The sequence below is a fragment of the Saccostrea cucullata genome, unplaced genomic scaffold (assembly GCF_032062105.1).
Source record: "Saccostrea cucullata isolate Sc308-1 unplaced genomic scaffold, CSIRO_AGI_Scuc_v1 ctg817, whole genome shotgun sequence".
Classification (NCBI taxonomy): domain Eukaryota; kingdom Metazoa; phylum Mollusca; class Bivalvia; order Ostreida; family Ostreidae; genus Saccostrea; species Saccostrea cuccullata.
This window is the reverse complement of record NW_026918401.1, coordinates 16,177-43,373: the sequence shown is the minus strand read 5'-3', so window position 1 is coordinate 43,373 and position 27,197 is coordinate 16,177. Positions and strand designations below refer to the sequence as shown.

The window sequence follows — 27,197 nt, the reverse complement described above, 5'->3', positions numbered from 1 at the left end:
AAATGAGATATTTACATTCCGTATGCAGGTAATATTGCTGCATACGTACGGGAAATTGACGATAGAAAAGTTAAAGTCATCAGCTTGGTTGTTAGATTACCATTAACGTCTTTTTCAAGTAAAATATCAAAGTATGAAACAGATTTGTCAGACTCTTTGGTGTCTTTTATCTCAAGGATACCAAGCTCACCAGGATATATCGTATCGACGCGAGAATTGAAATTAAATAACATTGTCAAATGACAATACGTCGTCGATGCAGTGTACCATCAGATATCCGGACGCCAGATATCCGGATGCTTGAGTATCCAGACGACTTGTCATTGGAACAGACTTTTTTTCATTTTCAACGTTATTATATTGTAATTCAGGTATCCGGAGGCTTCACATATCAGGACAAACTAACTGAGAACCAAATTTGTCCGTATAAATCAGGATCCACTGTATATCTAAATGCCGTGTTGAACGCCACAGCAACATAAATGTTGTATTATATCAGTAAAACAAAATTACTTTTGGTTATAATTTGAACTCTAGTGTTGATAAGACCTCATGGTAAATGTCCCTGTGCAATTCGGAAAACAGGAATAACTCAGCTAAGGGAAAAAAATTCACATATCTCCCACATTTTTAGAGTTTTTTTTTCTATTGACCATCTGAAAATAGTAGCTAATATTTTGAAAAGACAGAAAGTGTTAATTTTCGTAAGAAGGATTTTTTTTTCTTCATACAATAATTTATTTTTTTAAAAAAGTGGGATTGAGTAGCAGGCTAAGCCTATTCTACCCCTCTTCCTACTAAATGATATTAATTAGATAAGCAGGTAATATCAATATTATTTGACTGATTGTAACGAGGAAAAACTATTCAGTGTAGGAATAACATTTCAAGATTAAATAAGATGTCTTTGTTTATGTATCATACAATGTAAATACAGTTTCAGTTAATTAAATCAAAGAAATTAAAGGAATTTGCTTTTTTTCTTTAAATGGAGGGCATGGTATAGTTAAATAGCATTCGTAAAAAAAAAGACTTTGTCTGCCATTTTTTATTTGTCTCTGGCTATAGCCACTCACATAGTTACTTCGATGTAAGCAGTCGTCAGTGGTTTAGACGGATGTATGCTATACTGTTCACGGTATCTGTGTAAAGGATACTCAAAAGGCCTTTCAGCTGCCTTTAGTGTTCCATGATAAGAACAATAACTCATTTTCAGAACATGCATAGTGCTGCAGGTCAGATTTATTTAATTGTATTTAAGCAAGTCTGTTTTTACCTTTTCCCAAGTTTTTCTTAGCTGTCAGTAGAATCCCTTGATTTCAAAATTTAGCATTACTAATGGTAAATCTATTTATCATGTAGTTGCAGATCTAGAGAGTTAAATTAGATACAATTAAATTTTCTAATTAAATATACCGTCAAATCACATGTTTTCGAGAGGTCAAATTTTCGTGGTGAGAGAAAAATAAATTGGTTTATGGGTATTTGATTTCGTAGTTTAAGAATTGATCAGTAATGATATATGTAAAAAACAAAATTAATGCATTTCATGGTGGACATAAAATGGAGGGTTTATTCAATCCTTGAAAAAAATTAATGATTTGACAGTAGTCCATTTCCCATTCATTTGATCCTGTTATTTCAGAAGAATGAAACATTTCTCCTTCTTTTGTCCACATTTTTAGTTCTACTGGTCAGAGACCAGAAGAGCTTATGCGATAGTTATGCGTCCGGCGTCCGTCCGTCTGTCTGTTTGTAAACAATTTTTCAAAATGCTACTCCTCCTACAGTTTTGGTCTGAATTCAATATAACTTGGCACACAAGTAGACTACACTAAGATACATAATTCTGTGTATCGGTTTTTTATTACGATGAACGGTGTTGCCCTGTTTACTAAAAATAAAAATTTCTGTGAAATTCTTTCAAAATGCTACTCCTTCTACAGTTTTGGTCTGATTTCAATATAACTTAGCACACAAGTAGACTACATTAAGACACATAATTCCAATTTTCGGTTTTTGATTTCAATGAACAGTGTTACCGTGGTTACTAAAAATAGAAATTTCTGTGAAATGCTTTCAAAATGCTACTCCTCTACAGTTTTGGTCTGATTTCAATATAACTCGGCACACAAGTACACTACACTAAGATACATAATTCTGTGTATCGGTTTTTGATTTCGATGAGCGGTGTTGCCGTGGTTACTAAAAATAGAAATTTCTGTGAAATTCTTTCAAAATGCTACTCCACCTACAGTTTTGGTCTGATTTAAATATTACTTGAACATAAAGAGGCTCAATTAAAGATCATTATTCTATTTATTACTGTTGTAAAGTTTTAATTCCTAACTGCTTTTTAAAGTATTTTCCCTTCCTTTGCTATAAGTACAAACCAGAAGAGCTTCAGTCTCGACAGAGACTTCTGGTTGTGTACAAAAAATGTCATAAACCCTTCTGTGTATGTAATACCAACTGAAGCAGTCTATATGTCTTTCCTATAAACAATAACTCATAAATTCGCATTAGTTGGTCAATTTTCAAACTGATGTTACCTTATTTAAAACACATCTTACAAGTCAATTAGAAATTATTCTGGTTTGTAATGATTTAATTAAAGGTATGCATAAGTTTTAATTTTTTGACAATTTCATGTACCTATCAATCAATCCACTAGTATGGAATGTGTTAACAATAAAGCAGTCGGGTTTATAAACCGTAATTACGGAATAAAGGATCTACCCCGTCGTAAATAGTAAATGAAAATTCGAAAATGGTGTATGTCTTTTTACGACTTGTTGATCTTTTAAAAAAAAAGTTGGTTATAGCTGCTTTTAAAAAAAGAAAGCTTTTGTGTGAATTGTCTATGAAATAATTGTAAATAATTGGTAACAACAAGTTATAAATTTATTTTTATATTTAAAAAAAAACTCTTTTAAGTAGTTTTTCCTTAAAAAAATATGATCCATAAAATGTGTATATTCCCGAGAGCATAGAACCGAAATTCAATTTGTACTCCGTACTAATACGAGGGTTGTTCGAAAAGTTCGTGGACGGTTTCGGTACTGACCGCTGTATTTGTATGTTTGAAGTGAAACTTTCCAAACCTTTTTAATACCATGTTTCCAGTTAAAATACAACTTTTCATTTTTTTGGTCCATTAAAAATTTTTTTTTACAGCCGTTCTAATTTCCTTAGCAATGGCTCGTGGAGCATAATCGTTTTCTGTGAATTTGAATATTTTAAGTCGATATTAGCATTACAGAATTTTTTTTAATTTTGAGCTCGAAAATCCTCGATATTAAATATTATGTCACAATGAAAGGCAATCGTCATATTGGAGAAGTTTCAGTTATTTTGAGCAAGTGCTTCTCAACGTATCAATTTATAATGAAAGGGGACAGTCTCAATTCACGGTTGAAAACGGCGTCAGACTTTGATGTCACAGAGCAGCGCGCAGTGATAAAATTTCGTATGGTAGCAGGAAAGACCCCTTTCGAAACAAAATCATTGCTAGATGAATGCGGGGATTGGTCAAAAGTATCAAGATCAATCTTATGGTATAAACGATTTAAAGAAGGATGATGTGAAACTTGGGGTGAGGAAAAGTTAAATTTATTCCAAAAGCTATTTTTACCGAAAGGAAAAACAATTGCCTAACTATGCATATTCACTGCTTGTATCCTTGATGGAAATGCAATAAGAGTATTAGAAATATCATTTCCAAATAAAAGTATAATAATAAATTTCAATAAATGATTTTCTTTATTATCTAAGTGTGTATAGAAGGGCAATGGACATTAATTTTAAGCTAGAAAAAAGGACTACGAAATGAAACAGGCAAGGGGAAAAGATCCCCAACTGCGCAATTGCCGCCCGAAGCGACGAGAAAAAAGTCAAAATCTGCATATCACACTCACATACCAATCAGTTTTACCAAACACTACATCTTATTTACATATAAAATGGTGAAAAGGAAGAAAACTCAGTCGAACAAATGGACATTTTGTAACTCTCTCTCTCTCTCTCTCTCTCTCTCTCTCTCTCTCTCTCTCTCTCTCTCTCTCTCTTATAAGTCTAAATGCACAATTCTGTCATAGCAGAAACAATTAAATGGTGACGTACACATACGACGGGTGATTAAATGTTTGCGATTTATCTCTCTACCTACAAAACCACAATTCCAATTTAAAAAATTGAATAATATGTAATCATAATTTAGTTCTGTAAACAGTGTATGCTGAATAAAGTTTTGCTCCTTGTTTTTGAGGTCACAATGTGAAAATGACGTCACTATATAGGCACTTGAGACGTAAAATGGTTTTCTCACTGAAAGCAATTTTGAAAAGATATGTTTTTTTTATTAAGCAATTTGCTATCAAAGACTTTGAAAAAATTGTTTAATATATTACATTTCAACAAAAGTATAATTATTAAATTCCGAATATATTGTTTATTTTAGATTTTAAACATAATAGATTTGATAAAAAGGAGGCACTCATTATCTATACACCTCGAATAAACGTCTCTCCTGAGACAGAAGGATTGTGTTTTAATGGTCGTCATGCTTATTTTTGGAAAGGATATTCTTATCCACACATTCTGTTGCCGAGAATTGAAATGAACAATTCTTGTTATAAAGATTAACTCACATGGAAAGAAATATGAAACTTAGGAAAATCTTTCAGCTTTTATGACAGAACGCTTCGAAAGAGGTCACGTGACCGCCTATATCACATGATTCTCGCATGAGCAGAATGATGACAGACGTGCATTAAAATCAGAGAGAACTTATTTAAAATATAATCAACACTGAAACCAAATATTGTTTCTTTTATGGAAGTCATTCAATTAGTTCAGGAACTTTTTGATCACCCCTTGTTTGTGTAAAAAAAACCTCGAAAGTAATGTTAAACAACAAACAATCAAACACACGGATAGCCAGTTGGTTTGGCAATCTTCTAACGCCAATTTCATTAAATTTTGTAAAGGCGTGACTTCCTCGATCTAACATACAAGTACATGTTCACTCTCAATACTCTACATATACTGAAAGGATTAAGAAACTCATATTAAACTTTTGAGTTAATTAAAACAATTATTTCAAATATGTTTTCCACCATTGTTATCATACATTTTAATCCATCTTTAATCAACAAGTTACAGAAATTTTGTCTGACTTTGAGTGATAATTTCTGAGATATTGATATCAATATGTCGACACCCCCCAAAGATAAAACTAAAAATTCTCATAATCTCCCTTTCGCATCAGTGATGAGCTTGATTTTCCTGTGCATTGAGTTCACTAGAACAGTTATCTTTTTCAGAACATTATTATTCAACCCTTCCGACAGTAGTCTTAGTGTCTGAGATAACCTGTATTATGGCGAAGCTAACACATCTCCCCGCCCAATCGAATACGAATTTTCTATTTAGGATAAAATGTACAGAAGCCAGCAGGTTTGGTACACGTGGATATTTGTAAAAAAGAAAATAGTATTGACAAACACTAGCTAAATTTTTTAAGTGTAAACATGCAAAAAAAAATCACGCAAACGACGCGTACGTGTGCGTTTGAGAGTAAAATCGATGTAAAGTGCCCAAGCTCGCGGCCCAAATTAGAGAAGAGAGTTTCTGTCAATTTAGGATGAAAAAAATGAGTATGATTGTCTGCTGTATAAATATCAGTTTCAGTGATAATGCCTTGACAATAACCGAGGTGGCATGGTGAAAAGCCCTTGTTGTGACGTTGTTACGTGCCAACGTCGCCGTCATGGTTGGCTGGAAACATTTTTTAAAAGTTAACTCTCTGACAACCAAAATAACTTTTATTTGGTTAAAAAGTTGAAAACAATCTGTAAAGCAGCACATTTTTTGCCTTTTTATTCACTTATGCAATATTGAATTCAATTACTAAACCCACTGTAGCTTTCGTCAGCCATACCACGATTGCAAGAAATTTATACTGACTGCAAATATGCAAAAACGATTTCGATAACTGTAATGCATCCTATGGCACTAAAAAATTTTATCACAAAATTATCATCATCAACATGCACGTGTTTTTGACTTTTAATCATTTCCCCTACGTGACGCCATACATTTGATGGTTGAGTAGTTTTGACTAGCGATTTTAGTGCAAAGTAACCAAAATACACATATGACCAATTTTCATTTTTTTCGGCCACATAGTCAAAAAATTTTCCCATATTATGTTCTTAAGCTTTTCTTTTTCCTTTCAGTATATATTCAAAAGTCTATTTGGTACAAAGAAAAAAATATGTATAGTAAACGATGAATTTGAAGGTCTTTTTCTTAGCGATGATTAGAAGGGTTCCAAAATTACTTTTTATCTATTCAATTTTTTCTGTTTTATTTTTTTCTTCTCTCAATCATTTTATCATTTCCTTGCATAAACAACATTAAATTGTAGCATTCTTTTTCAAAAGCTCCATGAAGTAGTCTTAAAAGAATTTCAAGACGGGAAAAGACTTCGCATTTATGATTGCCGAGGAATTCGTGCTGACAGGGGCATTCAATCTCATGACTTGGAAAAAACAATAAATGGTTTTGTCAGAAATGACTACAGGGTCTGAAATAATTTATCAATGATTATTAATTTATTCTTTTTCACTGTTTTATTTTCTTATTTGTGAAGAACTTAAACAAAAACTTTCGACAATATCCGACAATCAAGTCGAAAAAAGGTGTATTAATTTGTAATAAACTTATTTCAGTATAATCCAGAAAACGAAATCGACGAAAACGACGAATCATATAGACAAAATCCAGTCCTGGAGGATGAAATGCACGGCGTCCTTTTCGTAGCTGACGCTGAGAAGTTCAAAGAAATTGAAAATGCAGACATAGCAATTTTTCGTGATCTAAGACAGTTTCTCATAGAAAAAGGTACGTGTGATGTCTTAGACACAAGACTAACATTCCAATTAAACTGGCTTTAATGGAATAGGATATTTAGTTCTATCAACCGTCTTTTTACGAAATGTATATAATATATAATGTACAAATTATAGTTCAGATATGTACTATATCATAAATAACTATTTAGGAAAATTCAACTCCCAGAATGATAATTGAAGGACGCTTAAAGTTATTAAGACTTGTCGGTCCGTTACATCCTAAACATCTGCTGTGTAAGCGTGATTTATGCTTATCAGGCTTTCCTCTGTAATTCTTGAAAACAAAGATTCCAAAGTCCAGCACAACACTGCATCCTTTCAAATATATATTTTATATCGAAGGATGGTATTCCATTGCACCTGTAATGTCTTGCTCATATTGGATGACTTTGGGAAAAAAAATCACCGAAACATGTGTATAAAATGTTTATGTTCTAGTATTAGTACTGACAACATACCTTGTACATGTATTATTTATTGTTGATAACAAAACTTAACACTTCGTTGAGCCCTAATCATCATAATCCTCTTCCTCTGGGGTGACATATCTTCATGAAGTGTATGGAGATATTGACTTTTATTCAACCTCAAAAGTTCTTTTAACAATAGATAATTTAAGTAGAGCAAACACAGACCTCAAAAATATCGAATGTGAGATAAGGTGTCATGTAGTAGTAGGCACCAACTGCTAACCGATCATACCAGCATTGTCCTTTGTCGTGAGCGGAAAAAAAACTGGAAAATCAGTCAACAATTCAGTGTGTCTATAAAGACCTAGCAGTAAGTATGAAAAAAATAAGTAAACATTTATCTTATTGATAGATTAGATTTGCTGATATGTCCGATTCACTTACGAAATTATGACTCTAAACGAGAGTATTGATTTTCTTGTTTCATAAGCTTTTTTGTCAATAGCTTACCTCGTTTTAGAAATTGTTCTTATACAGAGCATGCTCTTGCATATCAAATCAACTGAGATATAAAACTTCCGTATGCAGGTGATGAAGATAAATTGCCACGTAAGAAAAGGAAGTTGATAAAAACACAGGATAAAATTGCACCATTCAATCGACAAAATGGCAACTGAATACCCACGGAATAGTCACTGAAAGGTCACTGTCAAAGATATTCTTTCTAGTGAATTTTCAGTGATCATTCAGTTACCATTTAGTCGACTTAATGACAGATACATCTCAGTGACGTTTCAGTTATCATTCAGTCAAATCTTTTTTTTATTGAATAATCGCACGGTTTATATGATTTTTATACTTCCTTAAAATATCCGATTGTAGGAGGTTCCTTTAGAGAAATATGTAAAAAATAAAATTAAAAACAATAAAAAGGTTATGAATTCCACTCATGAAGACTTGTCGCAAATAGATTAACAAACATAAAATGTTTACAATAGATAGCCATGTCACTACGTTAGCAGCATATATTTTAAGTTGAAAAATTGCGAAAATTGAAAAACTAGGTCAACTGGAAGTTAAATGGATTTGGTCTGGACATTAAGGAAAAGGATGATTACTAGGCAATACGAGAGTCATTAATTGATCGTAATTTGATTTATAAATGGGCAACCTCACAGATTGGTTATCAAGAATTTCATACCTGGACAAAAAAGATACGCAGATAGAAATTTATTTTCGGACGAGAAGGTCATTCAAGGGCCTTATTTGAGACCATGAGGTCATATGTGGCGGCAATTTAATTCGTTTATAACATGTTCAGTTTGCTATTGTTTTACCTGGAAAATATATACGATAAATTGATTATAACATTTCATTAATGTCCATTTACTTCAATGTTTGTTCGATTTCTTCATCATCAATAAATGCTGAAATGTGCATGAAACTGACCAAGAATAAACTTTGAACAAACTAATAATATTCAAATGTTTGTCGCCCACCTTGACACCTTAAAGGAGGTACTGTGTTGGCACATACCCATCTATTGTGATTTTGTAGCGATTTCCAGATTTGGGTAAAGAAACAAACAAGTTCCAATATTCCACAATTGTCATGTACAAAGAAAAAGGTATAGTTTTAGCTTTATTGTGCCCTAAAAATGTAAAGCCTTCAAAAAGTCTTGAAACTGTCTAAGATATAAGTCAAGTATATGACTGTGATAAATCAGGAAAGAATATGGCACAAAGGATTACCATTCTGGAAATATGTCATTATGATGTCATTAATGTGATGCATTTCTGTAGTTTTAACAGAAAAAGCCTCAAATTAGCCAATTTCAAGGATAATTTTCCTTTAGAAAACGTTGTCCACAGCCGTCACCCACTTTCATTTTTCGATATGTTGTGAAAAAACAATAATAAATCACATATATATAAAAATATTTGTGGACGATGCCCGTGGACAACGTTTTCTGAACGAAAATTCCATTGAAAATAGTTGTTTTCTGTAACTTTTGAAGAAAATACGGGAAAATGCACCTGTTTATGACGTCACAATTAGCATTTAAAACAAATGTGAGAAAAATGATTTGTATGATTTTACTGCATAGAATTTCATTTATTCAGAGAGCATTATTATTCATCTTTTACACCAGTTTCATTTTTTTTAACAGGGCAAGATTTGAATAGAAACCATACCTTGTTTTATGATAACGTATTTGATCTGATTTGCGAATTATCCTTGACATTTACAATCCAAAAATGTTCACAAATGTACTTTCTTGATACAGAGATATTGTTAGATCCACATTAGTTTATTGTTAGATATGGCCAATCACTGGATGCGGCGGCCATCCTTTACTTGTTAATTCAAATTGTTAAAACAATTAATGAAATTGCAAAGTATATACATGAAGAAACTAAACATGAGCATATATACACTCCACCTTGGAATGGCAGGGATTTACTACATACAGATAACACTAAAGGTAATTTTCCGCAAGAGAAATTTCATCGTGCTCACTCTCTCAAAAACTAAACCGGAAGTCTCAGTCTGCGATTTGTATACATCTTGTACATATTTTGTATATTCAATATTAGGCGTGCAGATATTGGAGACAGACGGATTAATTACACAACGCTTATCAGGATGATGCCAATTATCAGCAATAGGCGCTTGTTCTAAAAATCTTCTCTGAGATCGTTGTAAATTCTCTATCTAGAAAATTACTAAACAGATTTTTAAAAAGCTAAAATCTACAATATGAAGTTTCTTCTACAAGAGGTATACCTAAATAATTTATTCTTTTCATTTGAAACTATTTTAAGATGATGTCTTTCAAAAGCTAAAATATCCAGCTCTTTTGACAATTAAGAAACAGTATTTCTAATATTAAACATTTTCTACAAATGGTATGAATAAAAGTAATTCTATCTCATCGTTCAACACTTCATATTCCCATAAAAAAAATTATAAGTAAAGAATATGTTGATATGAGAATAATGAAATATATATCATAGATTTAATAAAGTAAGATACTATTTTTTTTTTTTTTTTTTTTTTGTTTATATTAAGAATGTGGTGACCGATATCCTCGATTCTTTTTTGATTGACTGTATGCTTAAATATAGCTCAGTAATATAAATATTTATCACCAATTTAGAGGTTGACAGAAATAAAAAAGACAAAATTATACTACATTTAATCAAATTTTGATTTGAGTATCGGATCATTATCATTTTTTATAATTGAAGAATATTTTGTTTTCTGAATCTAATTAGAAAATTAAAAATCAATTAAATTAATATAATTTATTTCAAAAAATAAAATAATTATCTAGACATCTTTCTTTAGTCTATAATCACAGTTTAACCATTTAGTAAACACTTTTAAAGAAAATTTAATGAACATCTAACCGTGATTACCGGTTTGGGGTGCCTGAATTATATATCTCGACAAGTAAAAAACACAGTTAAGATTGGATTAGAAATGTATTCAAAATATTGAACAGTACATTGTAGTCTCAACTCGGCGATTTTTTTCACAGGCTGATTAAAAACGAATAAGCCTGTAAAAAAATCGCTGAATTGAGACTACAATGTCACTTAAAGTGACGGAAAGGTCACTGAAAGATGTAGGAAAGGTCATTGAAAGATGACTTATGTGCCCGCTTAAAATTTCCTGAGAGGTACCTGAAATTCAGCTGAAAGATCACTGAAGTTAATCAGCCATTAATATAAGTGACTGAATGACCACTAAAAAGTCACTGAATGCCGACTTTCAGTTTTAGCTAAAAGGCCTTGTTCTTTCCTTTGAAAGTCAAAGTAATCAAAGTAATCGTAAAGCGTGGTGGTTAAATATAATTACCATTAACATAATATATTCAAATGCAAAACATATGTGTCAGACTTTATGTTGTCTTTTATTTCAAGCTCTCCGGGACATATATTAACTACAGAAGAATGGAAACCAACAGTAATCGATAATACATCGTAGATATATTTAAATGTCGAGATGAGGGTGATTCAAGTGTTCTTTTCATCTTCTTTTCACGTAAAATATTTTAGGAAATTCTGCTTCATATGAATACAAAAAAGGTCTGCGAGAATTCAAATAGATTGTTGGAAGGCCTCATACTTGTATTCAAAACCACAAGAACTCAAAAAAAATTTTAATATCAATTGGAGAGTACTTGTGTGAACTTTCAGCATGTTTTGTTATTTTCTTACAAAACAAATTACAATTGACCAATGACAAGGAAAGTAAATTTACGATTTTCATCTTTTTTGGAAAAAGAACTGTATTTGATATCGAAAAGACCTTAATTTATTTTGGGGAATGGTTATGTATACAGAAAAATAGTCGTAAGTTTTTGTGTTGTTGAATATTTTGGTAAAAGTTTGTGACATCAAATTTTCTAGAGGTTCTGATTTATATAAATTCTCAAATATAAAAATTTGCATATACAATAAACAAGTCTTGATTTTTAAAGTAAACAAGTTATTCGATAAATTGGGTCTAACTCCTGGAATTAAAAAAATGTAGTCTAAACATAAAGTTTTTGTAAAGTGGTAATCAGTGTATTAGGCAAACGTTAGTATAATATTAACATAATTTTAAATAATGTTCAATTAGTGTTATTGTATCGATGTCCGAAGATAGATAAACATCCAGTAGGTAACAGTCCTTAATCCGATTAACAGTTTTGCTATTTTTACGGAAAAGTCTTACACTTCCATATCCTTCTTGAATTAGAGGTCAATGCACTCTATAATAAGTGCATTGCAAACCATTGATGACGTTTAATTTACTACTAAAAATCTTTGCCTCAACCCCTATAGGTTTACATTTGCTAATGGTGATGTTCCAGTGAGGAGTAAAAAATGGCTTGGTAGAGGATTTACTTGAACACGCTATGTTTTATTGTTCGTAAAGATTTTTATAAAGTTTCGGAATCCAGAATAAATATTGTACTTCAAATTCATCTTGATAGATTGGCCTATCAAAATATTCAAAATATTCAAAACTGGCATATGATTTAGAAGAATTTTCTTCTCATAAAGAGGGCTAGGAGTACAAGGTTGACTACCAGTGGTTGACTTAAATCCAATTTCCTCTAAAAAAAATACAATTAAATCAAGTATTCTGAGAGTTTCTCATTATCAATACCAGTTCCCGGCCGTAAAGTGTAATCTGGCTCCCAATAAAGATCAAAAAGGTCGTATTCCCTTAAACAATAACTGATCAGGAGTAAAATTCAACATAATTAATCTGTAACTTATCAAGATACATTCACAAGCCAAAAATCAGCTCAATACAGTTAACAAACTTTTATTTGCGTCATCTTTTATTCACGAAACGTCAAGTTGAAAGCAATCCGCGACGATTAATTTTTGCGGCTGAGGAAACGCTATATCTACAAATACTTAAGGAAAATGAAGGGTTCGCGATGATTAATATTTCTGAGTTAGAAAAGGTAGCGAAACTCGCGGATATTTCTCGCTCCTGAATAACACTTGGTTTACAGTATCTGTAAACTGTTAGGAAATAAAGTATAAAAACCATTTAAAAAATATAAGGCCATATTTCCTTTAAAATCATTGAAGCGAAACGGAATTTTGATTTGATATTTAACTTATCAAGATTCGTAAAAGTGCGGTTAATCAGCCTGTCATCTGCAAGAGTTTAAAAAGAAAATGCGAAAAAACCAAATGAAACAGACTGACAGACAGACAGAGGGAGGGCCTGCTAGATGAACAGATAGACATACAGATTTAGAAGAAACCCATAGTCTCCTACAGTTTCACTGGTAGGGGACTAATAATGAGCCTAACAAAGAAAGTCAATGTTGTTACCTGCTTTGTCAGCAGGGACCAGTGCATAGCGAGTGCATAATATATATATAATTCTTTTTTCACTTCTAAATAATTAAACATGGAAGAATACGTCTACTACCCTCAATCACTAAATACGAGATTTTTACATGAATCTGATCAATGTTATGCATTTTTTATGCATCTGATCAATTTTATTCATTCTAAAAACATGTCAAGATTTTCTTGTTCCGGTTTGACTCATCGCCTGGTAAGATCTTCTACAGAGGCCAATTATGTATTTAAGACGCTAGTTAAATGATCGGGGTTAAATAAATATGGGCCCTTTTAAATTTCATGATTTGAGGTCCTCATTATTAACTATAATGTTACTTAACCAGAAATAACGAGTCCAGCTGGACTATTTATAAGGCAAGGGAGTACCTGGAGAGGAAAGAGGATAATGTTTCAGCAGATATTCTGAATCTATGTTCAGTAATGTTTTCTTGTAATTAAACAGTCCTGAAGCAATAGTCGATGTATATTTATGGGAAATACAAGAGGTAGTCTTCAACATGTAGTGTTGTGGAACACAAGATTAGACTCTTTTATGATTTATAAAGTATTACTTATATTAATCGCCTCATTTTCTTTCTTAATATATATTGCCCTTCATAGAAAATGTAACCTGCTATTATGTCCACAGGTGCTTTATCAATTAAGACCAGAGTATCGATGCAATACTAGCGGTAGGCGTGACAGTACAGTGGTTGTTTAGTCCAAGGCACCTAATCCAGAAGTTTCGATAGATTTTTGATCACTCTTTTTATCTTTACATTTTATTGTATAAAACTAAGGGGGGGGGGGGGCTCAACAACGATCAAATGATTCTGAAAACAATCAATAATATATCACAGATCAAAGTGACTTTAAAGATGAGCAGGGACCATAAACATGGCATGAACTATCTTTATCAAAAAAAGTTTTTAACCAGGAACACCCTATTCTATGCTTTTTTTAATATAAACCTGTCCATATAATTCCTAATAAAATATGCAGCACAGTTAAGGTACAGTAAAGAGGTGGGGCCTATTCCGTACAACACATCTTTACTATGACGTCGCTCAAAAATAAAGTTTTCAATATACCACAAAAGGAAATCATTTGCTTATTCGAACTACTGGATAGCTGTAGATTACAAAAACTTACTAATACATGCAGTTTTGTTTTTTGCGAAATCCCATACAACATCATATTAACGATGCATTGATCGCATTGCACCTGTCAATGTGACGTCATCTCGCAAAAGTTGACGCAGTTTGAGAGTAAGAGGCTGATCAAGTCACATTTTGTACAATGAAAAATGTCTTTTGTTCTCAAATATTGTTTGCAGTTATATAACATGGTGTTAACTCGAATGCGATTACTATTTTACTATTTTATATGTATTTTGTATACATGTTTATGTTATGTTGAAGCTTCATCGGATTTTATATACACACTAGGATCGATTGAGAAAGTTCTCACAAACTATAATCGCATCAAACTTTTGTAGTTATTACAGAATACTTATCATTTGCACCTCCAAAGTTTGGCTTCTTGCCATGTAAGTCATCTTTTGGCTCGAGGTTAACGAGCATGGTGATCGAGCTTGCAGACGATACCTGATTATGATTATCGTTTATAAAAGTTACTTTCTTTCGATGCATCCATTGTTTTAATATGAATGAAATGCATAAATACTCCACGTTTTCTTTTATTAAAAAACAAGATGTGTTTGTGAAACACTATGCGCCCGGCGTCAACAAAGTTCTAAAAAGCTATTTTTTGTATATAGGTCACAGTCAAGGTCATTGACCTTGGTGTTGTTTGTAAGAACTTAATTAGTGGGGTATGCATACTAAATATGAAGTCCCTATCTCCTATGGTTCAAAAGTTATGGCAAAAAGTGGAAAAAGCTATTTTTAGCATAAAGGTCACAGTCAAGGTCACAAGGTCATTGACCTTGATGTCATTTGAAGGAACCTTATTAGTGGTGTATGCATACCAAATATGAAGTCTCTATCTCTTATGGTTCAAAATTATGGCAAAAGTTTGAAAAAGCTATTTTTAGTATATAGGTCACAATAAAGGTCATAAGTTCATTGACCTTGGTGTCATTTGAAAGAACTTTATTAGAGGAGTATGCATACCAAATATGAAGTCTCTATCTCTTACGGTTCAAAAGTTTTGGCGAAGGTTAAAGTTGACAACAGACAAACAGATAAACAGAAAAACAGAAAAACAGACAAACAGACAGGACAAAAACAATATGGCCCCGAAAAAATTCGGGCGCATTAAAAAAAAAAGAAAAAAACATCGAGATTGTGTAACGACGTCCATGTCATTCCAACACCACTGTAAAGTTGCCGAATGCTGTGGGAATTCTCGTACTTGACTAAACAAAAAGTCAAATAATTATGGATAAAAAGTGGATAAAAAGTGGATAAAAGTGGATAAAAAGTAAAAAAAAAAATTCACTTTAATTTATTTTAATGACAAGTGCTAGCGCTAAAATGCATTCCCACTTGCGTTTGCGCTAAAATACGCATGCGCCAAATTGTCTTGCTTTACAGTATTAAAACATCACCGATATTTCAATTTGTTACGGTAATCTTAACTGTACTGCGTGGTTTGAAAGCATTCGATTTTAATTCTTTAACAGTATTTGTTGCATGTATACATATGTTGTACATTCAGATTGTTGTTATTAAAAATATTTTTTTATATCGAATATTGATAATAATATTGCATGTATTGCATTGGGATTCGTTGCTTTTCTTCATGATATCTTTTCAATGTATCATTGTAGGAATCCCACAAAGGCTGATTTTAACAAAAATGGATCGTCTTCACTTGTGCAAACCAGATTTGCGTTGGATTTTTAAAAGCAGACAAGCAGAAGAAAGGGGTGATATGGCCACCAAAGCATTTAATATGCAGCCCAATCAGGTATTTCCAATTTCAAACTACGTTCAAGAGTCTGTTCAGAGGATTCCACACGACATACTGGCTCTAAAAGTAATAAAAAATATCCTGGATGCCGCTTGTGAATATGTTGAACAAAGATGATGAAACAAAATGGTACATTTTTGTCACCCAGTTGCATTTGCATTTTAGCTTAAATGATGGCAAACAACAAAAAAAATCTGATTTCTAATGTGTGTGAGGGCCTTAGGGTGTGTGAGGGTGTGTGTGTCTGTGTGTGAGGAAGAAGTTGCGTGTGCGTAAAGTTCTAGTATAAGTTTTATGTATCATAATACAAATGTTTTATCTATGAGATATGTACTTACCTTAAAGAGTTTGAGCAAATCTGAAAGATGGGGATGACAAAATAATTACTTATCTACTTTTAATATATTTTTACACTGACCTACGCTTGTAGCAACCCTTAATAAAAATGCTTTTAGTAAATATAGTTTATTGTAGTATATACTTAATCATTAATGATCGCTATAGTAAATTAAAGTTTTTTAAGTGAAAATTTTAGCGTCATTGTTTTCACTGTAGTAAATAAAAGTTTTCAGAGTTATCACTATTGAGTATAAAACTTTTTACCATAATAAATCACAATTTTCATAGCAATCACTATGATGATTAAAATTTTTCATAGTTACCATATTACTAATACTGATTATTTCTCAAAAATTGTTTCACACTATGACCATTTTTTTTTCACTCACAAAATATAACAAACAATAAAACTCATAAATATTGATAAATAATGAAATATTAAAGGAATGGGACAGCGTTGCTGTGTACAAAGAGATGATTAGAGTTTGCGCCATAAATATGATAATTATAACAGTTCGAATTTCCTCTTTCAGATTTATTTGTTTACCCATTTTTAATCGAATATTACAAAAATCTTACTGATAAGAACTCTTAAATTATTTATAGCCTCAGGTTACTTTTGTTGCCCTTATTTTCATGGTATTAATATTATATGGGGTCAATGATCAAATTATTGAGACATGTTTGAGACATTGAATGGTTTTTGAACGTATTTTTTTTTAACTTTTTAATTTCACAGCATTCAATTATTTGAAATAATGTAAGAGCTTTAACACATCATATTTGCAAAATTATGTTTAAAATACGTGTAATCTTTACTTTGTGAATAATATTGCAAGGAGTAAAAAGATTGACAAAAATGAAATATTAAAAATTACCATACATTGACTTTTGTTCCTTTATATTTTCTTTAATTAATAGAATATTAAATTTTTAAATTGATATTGATTGAAGAATTTGTATTTTTTTTATCCATTTAGAACAATTTTTGATTTAGCATATTATACTTTATAAAAGATCCTCTCTGTTTTCTGAAACCTGAGTAAATTCCATCCTTAAATGTTTTCTACATAATCTCCCTCTTACGATGGCCGTGCAAGCCGTCAAAATACAAGTAAAATTAGCTCTATTATGTACGCAGAATTATTTAACTTAAAAGACAGATGATAGAACATATTTTTATCTCAGGAGGAGACTTAAAATCATGTCACTGGTTTAGAAAAATGGATAATTCTTAGAATTTTTTCTCCTAAGAACTGGGAAATGAAATAGACTTTTGAAAATATTTCAATAAAAATCAAAAATAAAAAAAATTACACTCAGTAAAAACTAACAGGTGAAAACAAATTTCAGAATATGTTACCTTTGTGCTAAAAGTGTAATATAAACTTTGGAAAAATATACCAGGCCAGGTTAATTTTGTTAAGACAAGCAAAAATGGTAAAAATCAGCCTATGTGACATGTATTGCTGATTTTTTGTCATTTTTTCTTGATCATGAAATTCACCTGGCTTGGTATATTTTTCTAAAGTTTCCTTTACACCTTAAGAACCAGGTAACATCATCTGAAATTTGTTTTTCCCTGTGAATCTTTACTGAGTGTGTTTTGTCCATATTTGTAATTTTATTAAAATATTACTTATATTTCCCTGGCCTTTTTTTCATATTCTTAGGAGAAAAAATTCTTAACACCCTTTAGTTGTAATATTAATTTGTACATGTACATATCTTGAGACAAAATACACTTGAGACTTTTAAACATTCCTTAGATTTATTAGGAAGATTGTCTGTAAACTTAGAAGACACAAAATCAAATACATGTGCATGGAATTTTTCTTCTAATTCTCCTTGTCCTCTCATTTTTAGTTGTTAAATTTAGCTGTTTCCCTTTTAAAATTGCATGATTACAAACTGAAACAAGATTGGGATATTTCTTTCTGTCTTTGATCTGTAAATTTAATTTTTTCAATATAGAATACTTTTTTAAGTGATTTTGTTTATATTCCTCCTGGTTTTGTTAGTTTTAACATTCTTAAGAACAAAATCTAAACCTCAATTCAATGTTTATTTTAGGTATAACTGCACTTTGCCCCTTTTTGCTTCGAATTCCCTTTTCTGAGGATCTGAACCTGATTACATTTATTTTAAATAATTTTATAAATTTAATCAATTACGCGGCAGTTTCAAACCACACAAAGGTTTTAGATATTATGTAATCAATTACGTTACATATAATGTAACCAATGTGTACATATTAGCGATATTCATAATTCGATTTCATTCTGTTGTACATTTATTATACAGAAAATTAGTAATCAATTGATAATTTTATAGATTCCTTGACCAATTATTACATTGTACATAACTATTACAAGTATTGACTATAATTCAAGTCACATTAGTTACAAAGTGCAACATACCTTGTAATATTGTCAATTGATCACTCAGTTTTAAAGTTTATTTTTTTAATTTTAATCCAAAAATTAAATTTCACAAAATAAAATTTAGAATAAATTTCGTGGATGGAACAAACTGAATTTTTCACAGAAGTTCCGTAAAGAACAAGGTTCACTTGTGCTTTATTTGACCCTGTGAATTTCTGAAAAACTGAAACTACATAGTTTCTGTTAACAATGCATTGAATATCACTTAGATCTTTGGTGATTGCGTATCTATCAAAAATGACGTAATTTTCTGCCTAGTAAATGCATTATGACGTCACGAAGTGCGTCAATTTCCTCATATCTTAAAAATTCTACAAAATCGGCCAATTTTTCAAGCTATTTTTCGATATTTAATATAGAGCACAACCTCTGATCTAAAATATGCAACTAGTAAATGATAGAACTGTTTCTGAGGATTAAAAGACATGTTTTATTTTTTAGATCAGAGAGTGCGCTCATATTATTTTTCTAAACTGAAAGTACTCCTTTACACTTGTTTTCCTAAACTTTCAAGAACATTGATATTTCATAAAGTCAGTTCTCCGAGACCTGGACGTTTAGGAGAAATTTTTTAATAGGATATGAAAACATGAAGTCTCTATTTTATTTTAATGCTTCAAATGAACAATTAAGTGTTAATCAATCAATTGGTATAGCTATAGGGCCATTTTATGCATAAAGTAAATCGACTTCTTTAACAAAGAATATTTCTTCATTGACCCACTTAGAAACCAACTCACATCTAATCTTTGACAACTCTGCCCACTTTCGTACTGACCAGCCAATTAAATTAAGGATAGAAAATTGCATGAACAGGTGGAATCCGTATGTCATTAATTTACAACACTGAAATTAGGTAGAGCTTAGCATAAAATTTCAAAGTACACAATCCTAAGATCTAACCATACAGTTGATAACAAGTATGAGTAAATGACATTCATTTGATATTGTGAGACAGCAAAGAGATGTCAAGAATTAGAAATTGCTAACATGTGCAAAAATGCCTTTCCTAAACATCAAATAAAAACAATCAACTTTCAACTACAGATGTCAAACAAGACCGAAAAGTAATAGAACAATTATGTAAAAATATATTCATAATTAATAATTTGTCATTTTGGAAACCCTTAAGCACATAATCATAACAGCTGCTCACAGAAAATAAAAGTGTTAAACAATTTTACACGCGGTTATGAAATGAAAATTAATATTTAAAAAAAATGAATAAATATGAGGATCAGACAGAAAAAAAAAATAAGAATGTGTCACAAAAAATTTACAACATGATTAAAATCTCGTACTTGCTCTTTCATTAAGCTTTACATTAGAAACATTAAATTGTAAAATAAAAAAAAAAACTGTAACCCCCCATACGAAATTGTGTAGTTGACCGTCAACTAAATAATATTTAAAAAAAAATGAATAAATATTAGGAAAAAGCGATCAACTGATTTGCATAAAACGGCCAGTTGACCATTAGTTGAATGCTAATACTTTGAAATTTAATGTAGAACCAGATTTGACCACCAGTTGAACACTCCGACTTGTTAGAAAATTTTCCCACGCTACATTTATGTTGGGTTCAAAATTACATTATGATAGATCGGGTTTGTTATACCATAATTACAACAACCAAGATTTGAATCAGTACATGTGTCATTGTGTGTTTTCTGTAGAAGAATTTTGATTTGAAACATTATTGTCTTCGTCTTGATTCCGCGTGTGAAATATCTCATGTACTATTGTAAGTATATAAAATTTTAAGATTTGTTTTACTAACCTTGTTATTTTTTAGCTAGAATGTAATATCGTTAAAATGATATTGTCCTACGGACCCGGTTTAACGATTGTACCGAGACACAGTAAGATTATTCTAACTAGTTATTTTTAAACAGATAATAGGAATACAAAAAAAAACTCTAGCGAGTATAGGTCCCTAAACTCCCTATTTTTGTGTACTTTTTTAAATATTGAAAGAATTCTGAAAACTTGTCATGCATCAAGTGTTTTGTGTGTTTCTTGTTGTGTTGGTAAAAAATATACCGTTGCTTTAGACTAATTCTATATATACATGTAACCTTTTCTGCCCTGAAAATGAAGAAGGCATGTAACAACTTATGAGAGTGTGCCATGGGCGATGAAAGAAGATGTGAATCAATTCAGATACTCACACGAGTGAAGAAATCAAAAATTATTTCCATCAGAAAGCGTGGTCTGGATCAAGAATTCATCGCGGCATTGAAAATTCCGGAAAAATTCTCTCATAACAATAGACTAACAGAGATGGTATAAATTACTTTATGTTGCACATAAATACAATTATTGATACCTTTTCTATAATATTCCAATATTTGATATATAGAGAGCAAAAGAATGCGACAGTGAAACGTGAGAAATAAGCAGTACTTAAGCTTAAGAGTCAGAGTACAAAACACAATTATTGATTGATTGTATGAAGTTTAACATCCATCTACAGAATTTTTCACTTTTTTCGAGGCACCATCACTTGCCGCTAGAGAGCTGCAAACTGTTCTTAAACTCGGTATTTACAGCCATTGTGCAGTGAGGGATCTTTTTCGTCCCAGCATCAATTGCGAAAAGGGGCCTTGGTTTATACGGTCTCATCAAAAGAACAGATCTCCACGTCCCATACTGAGATTCAAACCTGTGAGACAAGGAGACACGTCTTACTCAACGAATCTAGCACATTTTTTCGTTACTGCACCACACGGGCGACAAAACATATTATCATAGTGCAGAGAGACTCTTGAAAATATCAAAAAAAGAGTTATTACTTAAGCTTTAACAACATATATGTCTTTGGTAGATTTATTTACTATTGAGAATGGCTTTGATGTCAAGGCAAGTATGAAAAAAAATCATTAGTAAAGCAAGGAAAAATGATTCGCTTTTTATAGGTGCTTCGACAGTTTAGTCCATGTACAACACGCTACTTTAGCTACATTGTAGAATAGAACGCTCTGAGAATGATCAATTTTTAAAACAATTCATGCAAGAATCCGATCAATTGATGTTGCAAGGATTTCAACAAGCTCCTTTTAAATCAGCATTTTAAAAACTGTCTGGTATTTATAAAAGCCTTGTTATTAAATATAATTAACTTATTATATTTATACTTGTATAAAAGGCAGTCCAACGTCGACCGTTTTATCGAGGATCACAATGACAGACTCTCGAGATTTACTTGTACATTAGTCCTCCTTAGCTCCTGGGGTATAGCTTGGCTAAATTTACATGAAGAAAGAATGGTCAAGAAATCGAATCCACTAACCTTTGAAGAGTTCACAGAGAAAACAAATGGAAATGGAAATAGTTCCAGACTGAGACACGGAACACACGTCGTATATTATAATATTATTAGTAGGCAGGGGATGTTAATTCCTCTTTGGCATCTGATCCTTCATCTGATCTTTTAGAGGTTTCTGTTTGTTTTGTTCCTCATTTAGATTGTTTATGGACTTTTGAGTTTGAATACTATTCGTTATTTCAATATATTTTATAGTACTACAATGCCTAGTTGAAATTGCTCTTGAATTTTAAATTAGTATGTTAAAAACAGATACAAACGTGTGAAAAATAAAGTACAATCATGTTAAATGCTTGAAAATACGACAAAATTGTTTATTGAAATTAAGCTCAATAAATGATATGAAATATCTAACCTTTCTATTTCCCCTTAAATCACACACCTTTAAACGAAATACTTATCTGTTAACTATTTGTAAGTTCAGGAAATATAGACTTAAAATAAAAATTTAAATGGTTGCTTTAACACTCCCATTTTCATATAAGATAAAAGAAAAGTATTTGAGAAATGTCAATGAAGGAAGGTATTTCATGGTTTTAAATGAACTTCACCTCCTAGATCTATGTAACCTGAGCGATAATTATTGATCGAGATTTTACAAACTAAGTCATTACAGATTCATGAGAAAAAAAACGATAATTCTGTAAATTGTTATTTTCTTATCAATTTAGTATACGAAAGATGTTTTAATATAGTTTCAATACACTTTCAAATGAATGCTTTTTGAATTTTATCTTGATGTACTTAAAACGTACATGTATCTACGTTTATCAATTTTAATTTAAATTTCATCACAGTGATTCATCAAAAATTTTCTTTTACTTGTATTCATAAAGTTTACTCTCCAGAAAAAAATTGTATTGTAAAACAATGAAAGTTATGAAGGTCATATGCATGTGTTTGGAAAGGCAATGATTACCAAGCAGTAGTAAACTTTTCTCGTAGTTGGTTGCAACGTTTTGCATGAGAAAATATGAGATATTATACAAGTATGTAAAATTTGTGTAAATTAATTAGTCATCAAGCCCAACCGCTAAGGTTTTCGTGTAGAGCTGTAAAGTTGTAAGTAACTTCTAAAATACAAAACGATGTGAGAAGAAGAATATAATTCTTTCCCTTCTATGCACACACTTTGAGAAGGAGTGAACTTTTCTACGACAATTTACAGGAACTTTATGATCCATTTCTTTTGTAAGGCATATTCAAAATGCATAGTGGGATAAACTTTAGGTAAAGCAGCTTTAACAGACCCTAATGATGTTTTGAAGTATAGTTGATTTATCAGAACTCACTGTATTTCAATATAATAAATTGCATGCGTCTATATATATCTAAAATGCATTCGACACTTAAAAAGCTTATAATTAATTACTAGTTATCAAGCACGCAGAGATGCATGTGACGTCAGAAAGCAGTTAAAGCAGGTGCGTAAAATATTATACTAATTGTAAGGTTGTTATAATGGATATAGCTTAAGCCAAAATAAAAAATACCTTTGTTTCCCCTAACGCGACCGACCCAATTAAAACGCGCCGACTGAAAAGATTTTTTAAATAAGATGATTCAAAAATCTTTTTTATTGTCAACCAAGTTTCATAAAATACAATTTCATCAAAACCAGCTTTTATCAGAACGGCAGACATTGTTCATGAGCAGATGAGGGGCCCACCTAGTGAACACATCATTCAATTTCACTGCATTTTATTTTGAGTTTTGATCTAATAAACAATTCATCTATGTTCCTATGTTAACTATATGCCCTTATGGAATCATAGGAGTTGTTGTAATTATGTCTGCATATTCATCCTGATAAATATAATTCAGTTGTACTTTTTTATGCCTTTATTTACGGGTTAAACTTCGTGACTATGACATTGTTATATACATCATTTTTATCATTTGTAGATTCGGTTTAGTTCATTTAAATATTGTTGAAATACTTTTTCCAAATACATGTAGTTTTGAAATCATAATTCAGCTTCCTGAGACGATCAGTGTCGTTTTCTTTAATTAGACCCTTGGAGATTTGTTGTTATTTTTTTTTTTGCTTTTAATCCCTTCGAGATTTGTTGGGACGACATTTGAACTTTTCCAATTGCTCGAAATTTAGACGTACTGCGCACTTTTTTGCCATTAAGCAGTGGAGATCTTTTTTGAGCCAGCATCTTCTGCGACACTAGACACAAGTTTTTATGGTCCCCTTTGAAGGACCGTTTTCAACGTTCGACTTTAAATTAGCCACTTGCGTCTTAACTCCAAAGCAAAATGCTCTAGAACCACTGCAAATTTCATGGCCCTCGAAAAAAATTCATTGATTGTCTATAAGCACTGGAGGGTGATTGAAGGTTTGAAAAAATATACTCGGACGTCCAGTCTTTGCGTATTTGAGAATCTTGTCTTTTTTTATTCGATTTATATAAATGTACTCTGGTGAGATATATCACAAGTTCATCTAAATTTCAGTTGTGAATTAATTAATCATGAATTTTGCTTTTAAACGGCATATGTATGATACTTAGCATTTTGTTCACAAATCACTTTATTTTGTACTTTTCTTATATATAAACGTAATTTTCCAGTAAATTTTAGATTGAATTTTCAAAGCTGCTATCAAAAAATAAAATTTTTACCTACCTACCGATCCAACTTGAGAATATGGGGTCGGGTTAGGGGAAACAAAGATATTTTTAATTCCAGCCTTAACTGAAGATTTTGTATATGAATAAATTTTGTGCATATTCTTTAAAGCTTAAATCAAAATTTATGAAAGGGTGGAAATCTAAAAACATAATTTGCTCACATTATTTTGAATTATTTGGATTAACAAAGATACAATTTCTACCACTGGAAGTAAATTTGTAGTTATATGATAGGCATATCCTCTCATATTCATATTCTGTTTAATTTTCCTTGCAATCATACAGCAGAGAAAATAATGTTGCCATTGTAGTTAGTGTGCTTGAAGAAAGGGACGAAATGTTTTCAATGTTGTCCTTCACCCATGACATAAAAATACTTAAACTATATCTAATATAAGTCTGTAAAAATTGTCTGAATTAGATAGAGACACAATTGAAAGCTTTTCGTGTAACATCTGTGGCCTTTAACATACCGGATGCTATGGGGGAAACAAAGAGATTATTACATTCGCTCTAGTGGAAGGAATTTATTTTTTTATGATAACTTACTAGTCTAAGTATTATATGAAAAGCAAATTTCTTGAGACATTTATCTAATTACATGTGTCTGTTCAACTGGCACTATATTTTGATGATGCATCTTTTACAGACCCTGATACTGCTTTGATACGTTTAATATTTTCCCGTTCATTAAAGGTATTCACATATACATGTATTTCTTATGCACGCAACACTTAACCAGCTTTTATTAATCAAGCAAACGAAAAAAATAAATAAAATCAGATGATATTCTAAATAGTCATAAAAATTTTAATAGCTAATTGGATAATCATATTTAAGGTCAAGTAAGGTCTAGTAAATGACTTTAGAATAACTTTTCAGTGCTAAATCCATTATGACGTCATAATCACTTTCAACTTTCTTTTTCCCGTACTTTACGGCTCTAATAGAATTATGTAGAAAATAAAGTATTTCCATGGAATTCAATTTGAAATCACATGAAAAGTAGTCCCGATACCTATCTTAAATTTGACATTATTTTAAAGCAGAGACTAAGAACATACAAATTAACGTTTTCTGAAAATCTGTAGGCAATCTGGATACATTTTCTTTGCCTGATATGGAAAAAACTCCCATTTTCAATACTGGTTTTCCTAATTTTTCATTGAAAATGACAGTTTAAAATATGGTTTTTCATCTTGTTTTTCTACAAATTATGCCCCGAAACATATATTTTGACCAAGCTTATATTATAAAGCATCATGAAAGGAATTATTTTTTTTTAAATTTGAAAAATCTGTAGGCACCTTACATATACTAGATCTTAACCTTAACTTAACTTTGTTAATGTGTTAATTAGTTTGACTCGAGATCCTTAATTATTCAAAAAGAAGAAGAGTCGTTATGGTTTAAAATCGGCCCTGTAATTGAATCTGTTGAGGGATTTTTCAAAAGGTGTCTACAATACATATTGACCAAAATAGTTTAAATTTCTCCGATACCATTTTTATTTTTTCGTCAAGAGCCTCTTAAAAATGACATGATATTTCGCAGAAGTCGTGCTTGACGGCATGACGTCGCGATGTAAACATGACGTCGCGCACGATATTGGTGTTACATGTACTTCACACATAGCATTGGAACATCCATTTGTATTGTTATACAGAGATGGTTTTTCTAAAAGATATCAAGTATTATATACCAATGGCAAGGAAAATATATGAATAACGACAATATCATACTTAAAATATATATTATAGACGTTTTAAATCGTAAAGATGTAGCAAGGTATATAGCGATATCGTCATTTTTAGCTCACCTGAGCCGAAGCCGAAGCATTTCTGATCAAAATTTGTCCAATGTCTGTCGTTGTCCTTGTCGTTGTAAACTTTTCACATTTTCGTCTTCTTCTCATGAACCATTGCATGGGCCAATTTCAACCAAACTTGGCACAAAGTATCCTTTGGTGATGGGAATTCAAGTTCGTTCAAATGTAGGGCCACGCCCTCTTTCAAGGAGAAATAATTATGAATTAGTGAGAAATGAATGGTATTTAAAAAAAATCTACTTCTTCTGGTCTAAGAAAGAGGAAACTCGTATGGAAGCATCATCAGGTAATGTTAATTCAAGTTTGTTTAAATCATGACTCCCGGGGGGGGGGGGGGGGCTACATAGAAATATATAGGATAATTCTTTTGAAATCTTAATCTCAAGAATAGCAAATCCATGATTGGTACATGTAACGGGAGTACTTTTAGATTTAAACTTCTCCTTTTTCCTAGCCACAGTGCTCAGATGAGCGATGTGGCCCATGGG

General features: G+C 31.5%; 1 protein-coding gene across 1 annotated transcript in view; it reads left to right on the top strand.

The window, feature by feature from the left end:
- The window catches only part of LOC134264547 (interferon-induced protein 44-like), a 43,165-nt gene extending 26,552 nt beyond the window's left edge, over positions 1-16,613 (top strand). Inside the window, exons 8-10 of the mRNA XM_062746845.1 lie at positions 6,447-6,587; positions 6,735-6,906; positions 15,989-16,613. Of these exons, the coding sequence (XP_062602829.1) occupies positions 6,447-6,587; positions 6,735-6,906; positions 15,989-16,248 (573 nt within the window). The 3' untranslated portion in view covers positions 16,249-16,613. The remainder of the gene's footprint in view (positions 1-6,446; positions 6,588-6,734; positions 6,907-15,988) is intronic.
- Positions 16,614-27,197: the final 10,584 nt, after the last annotated feature.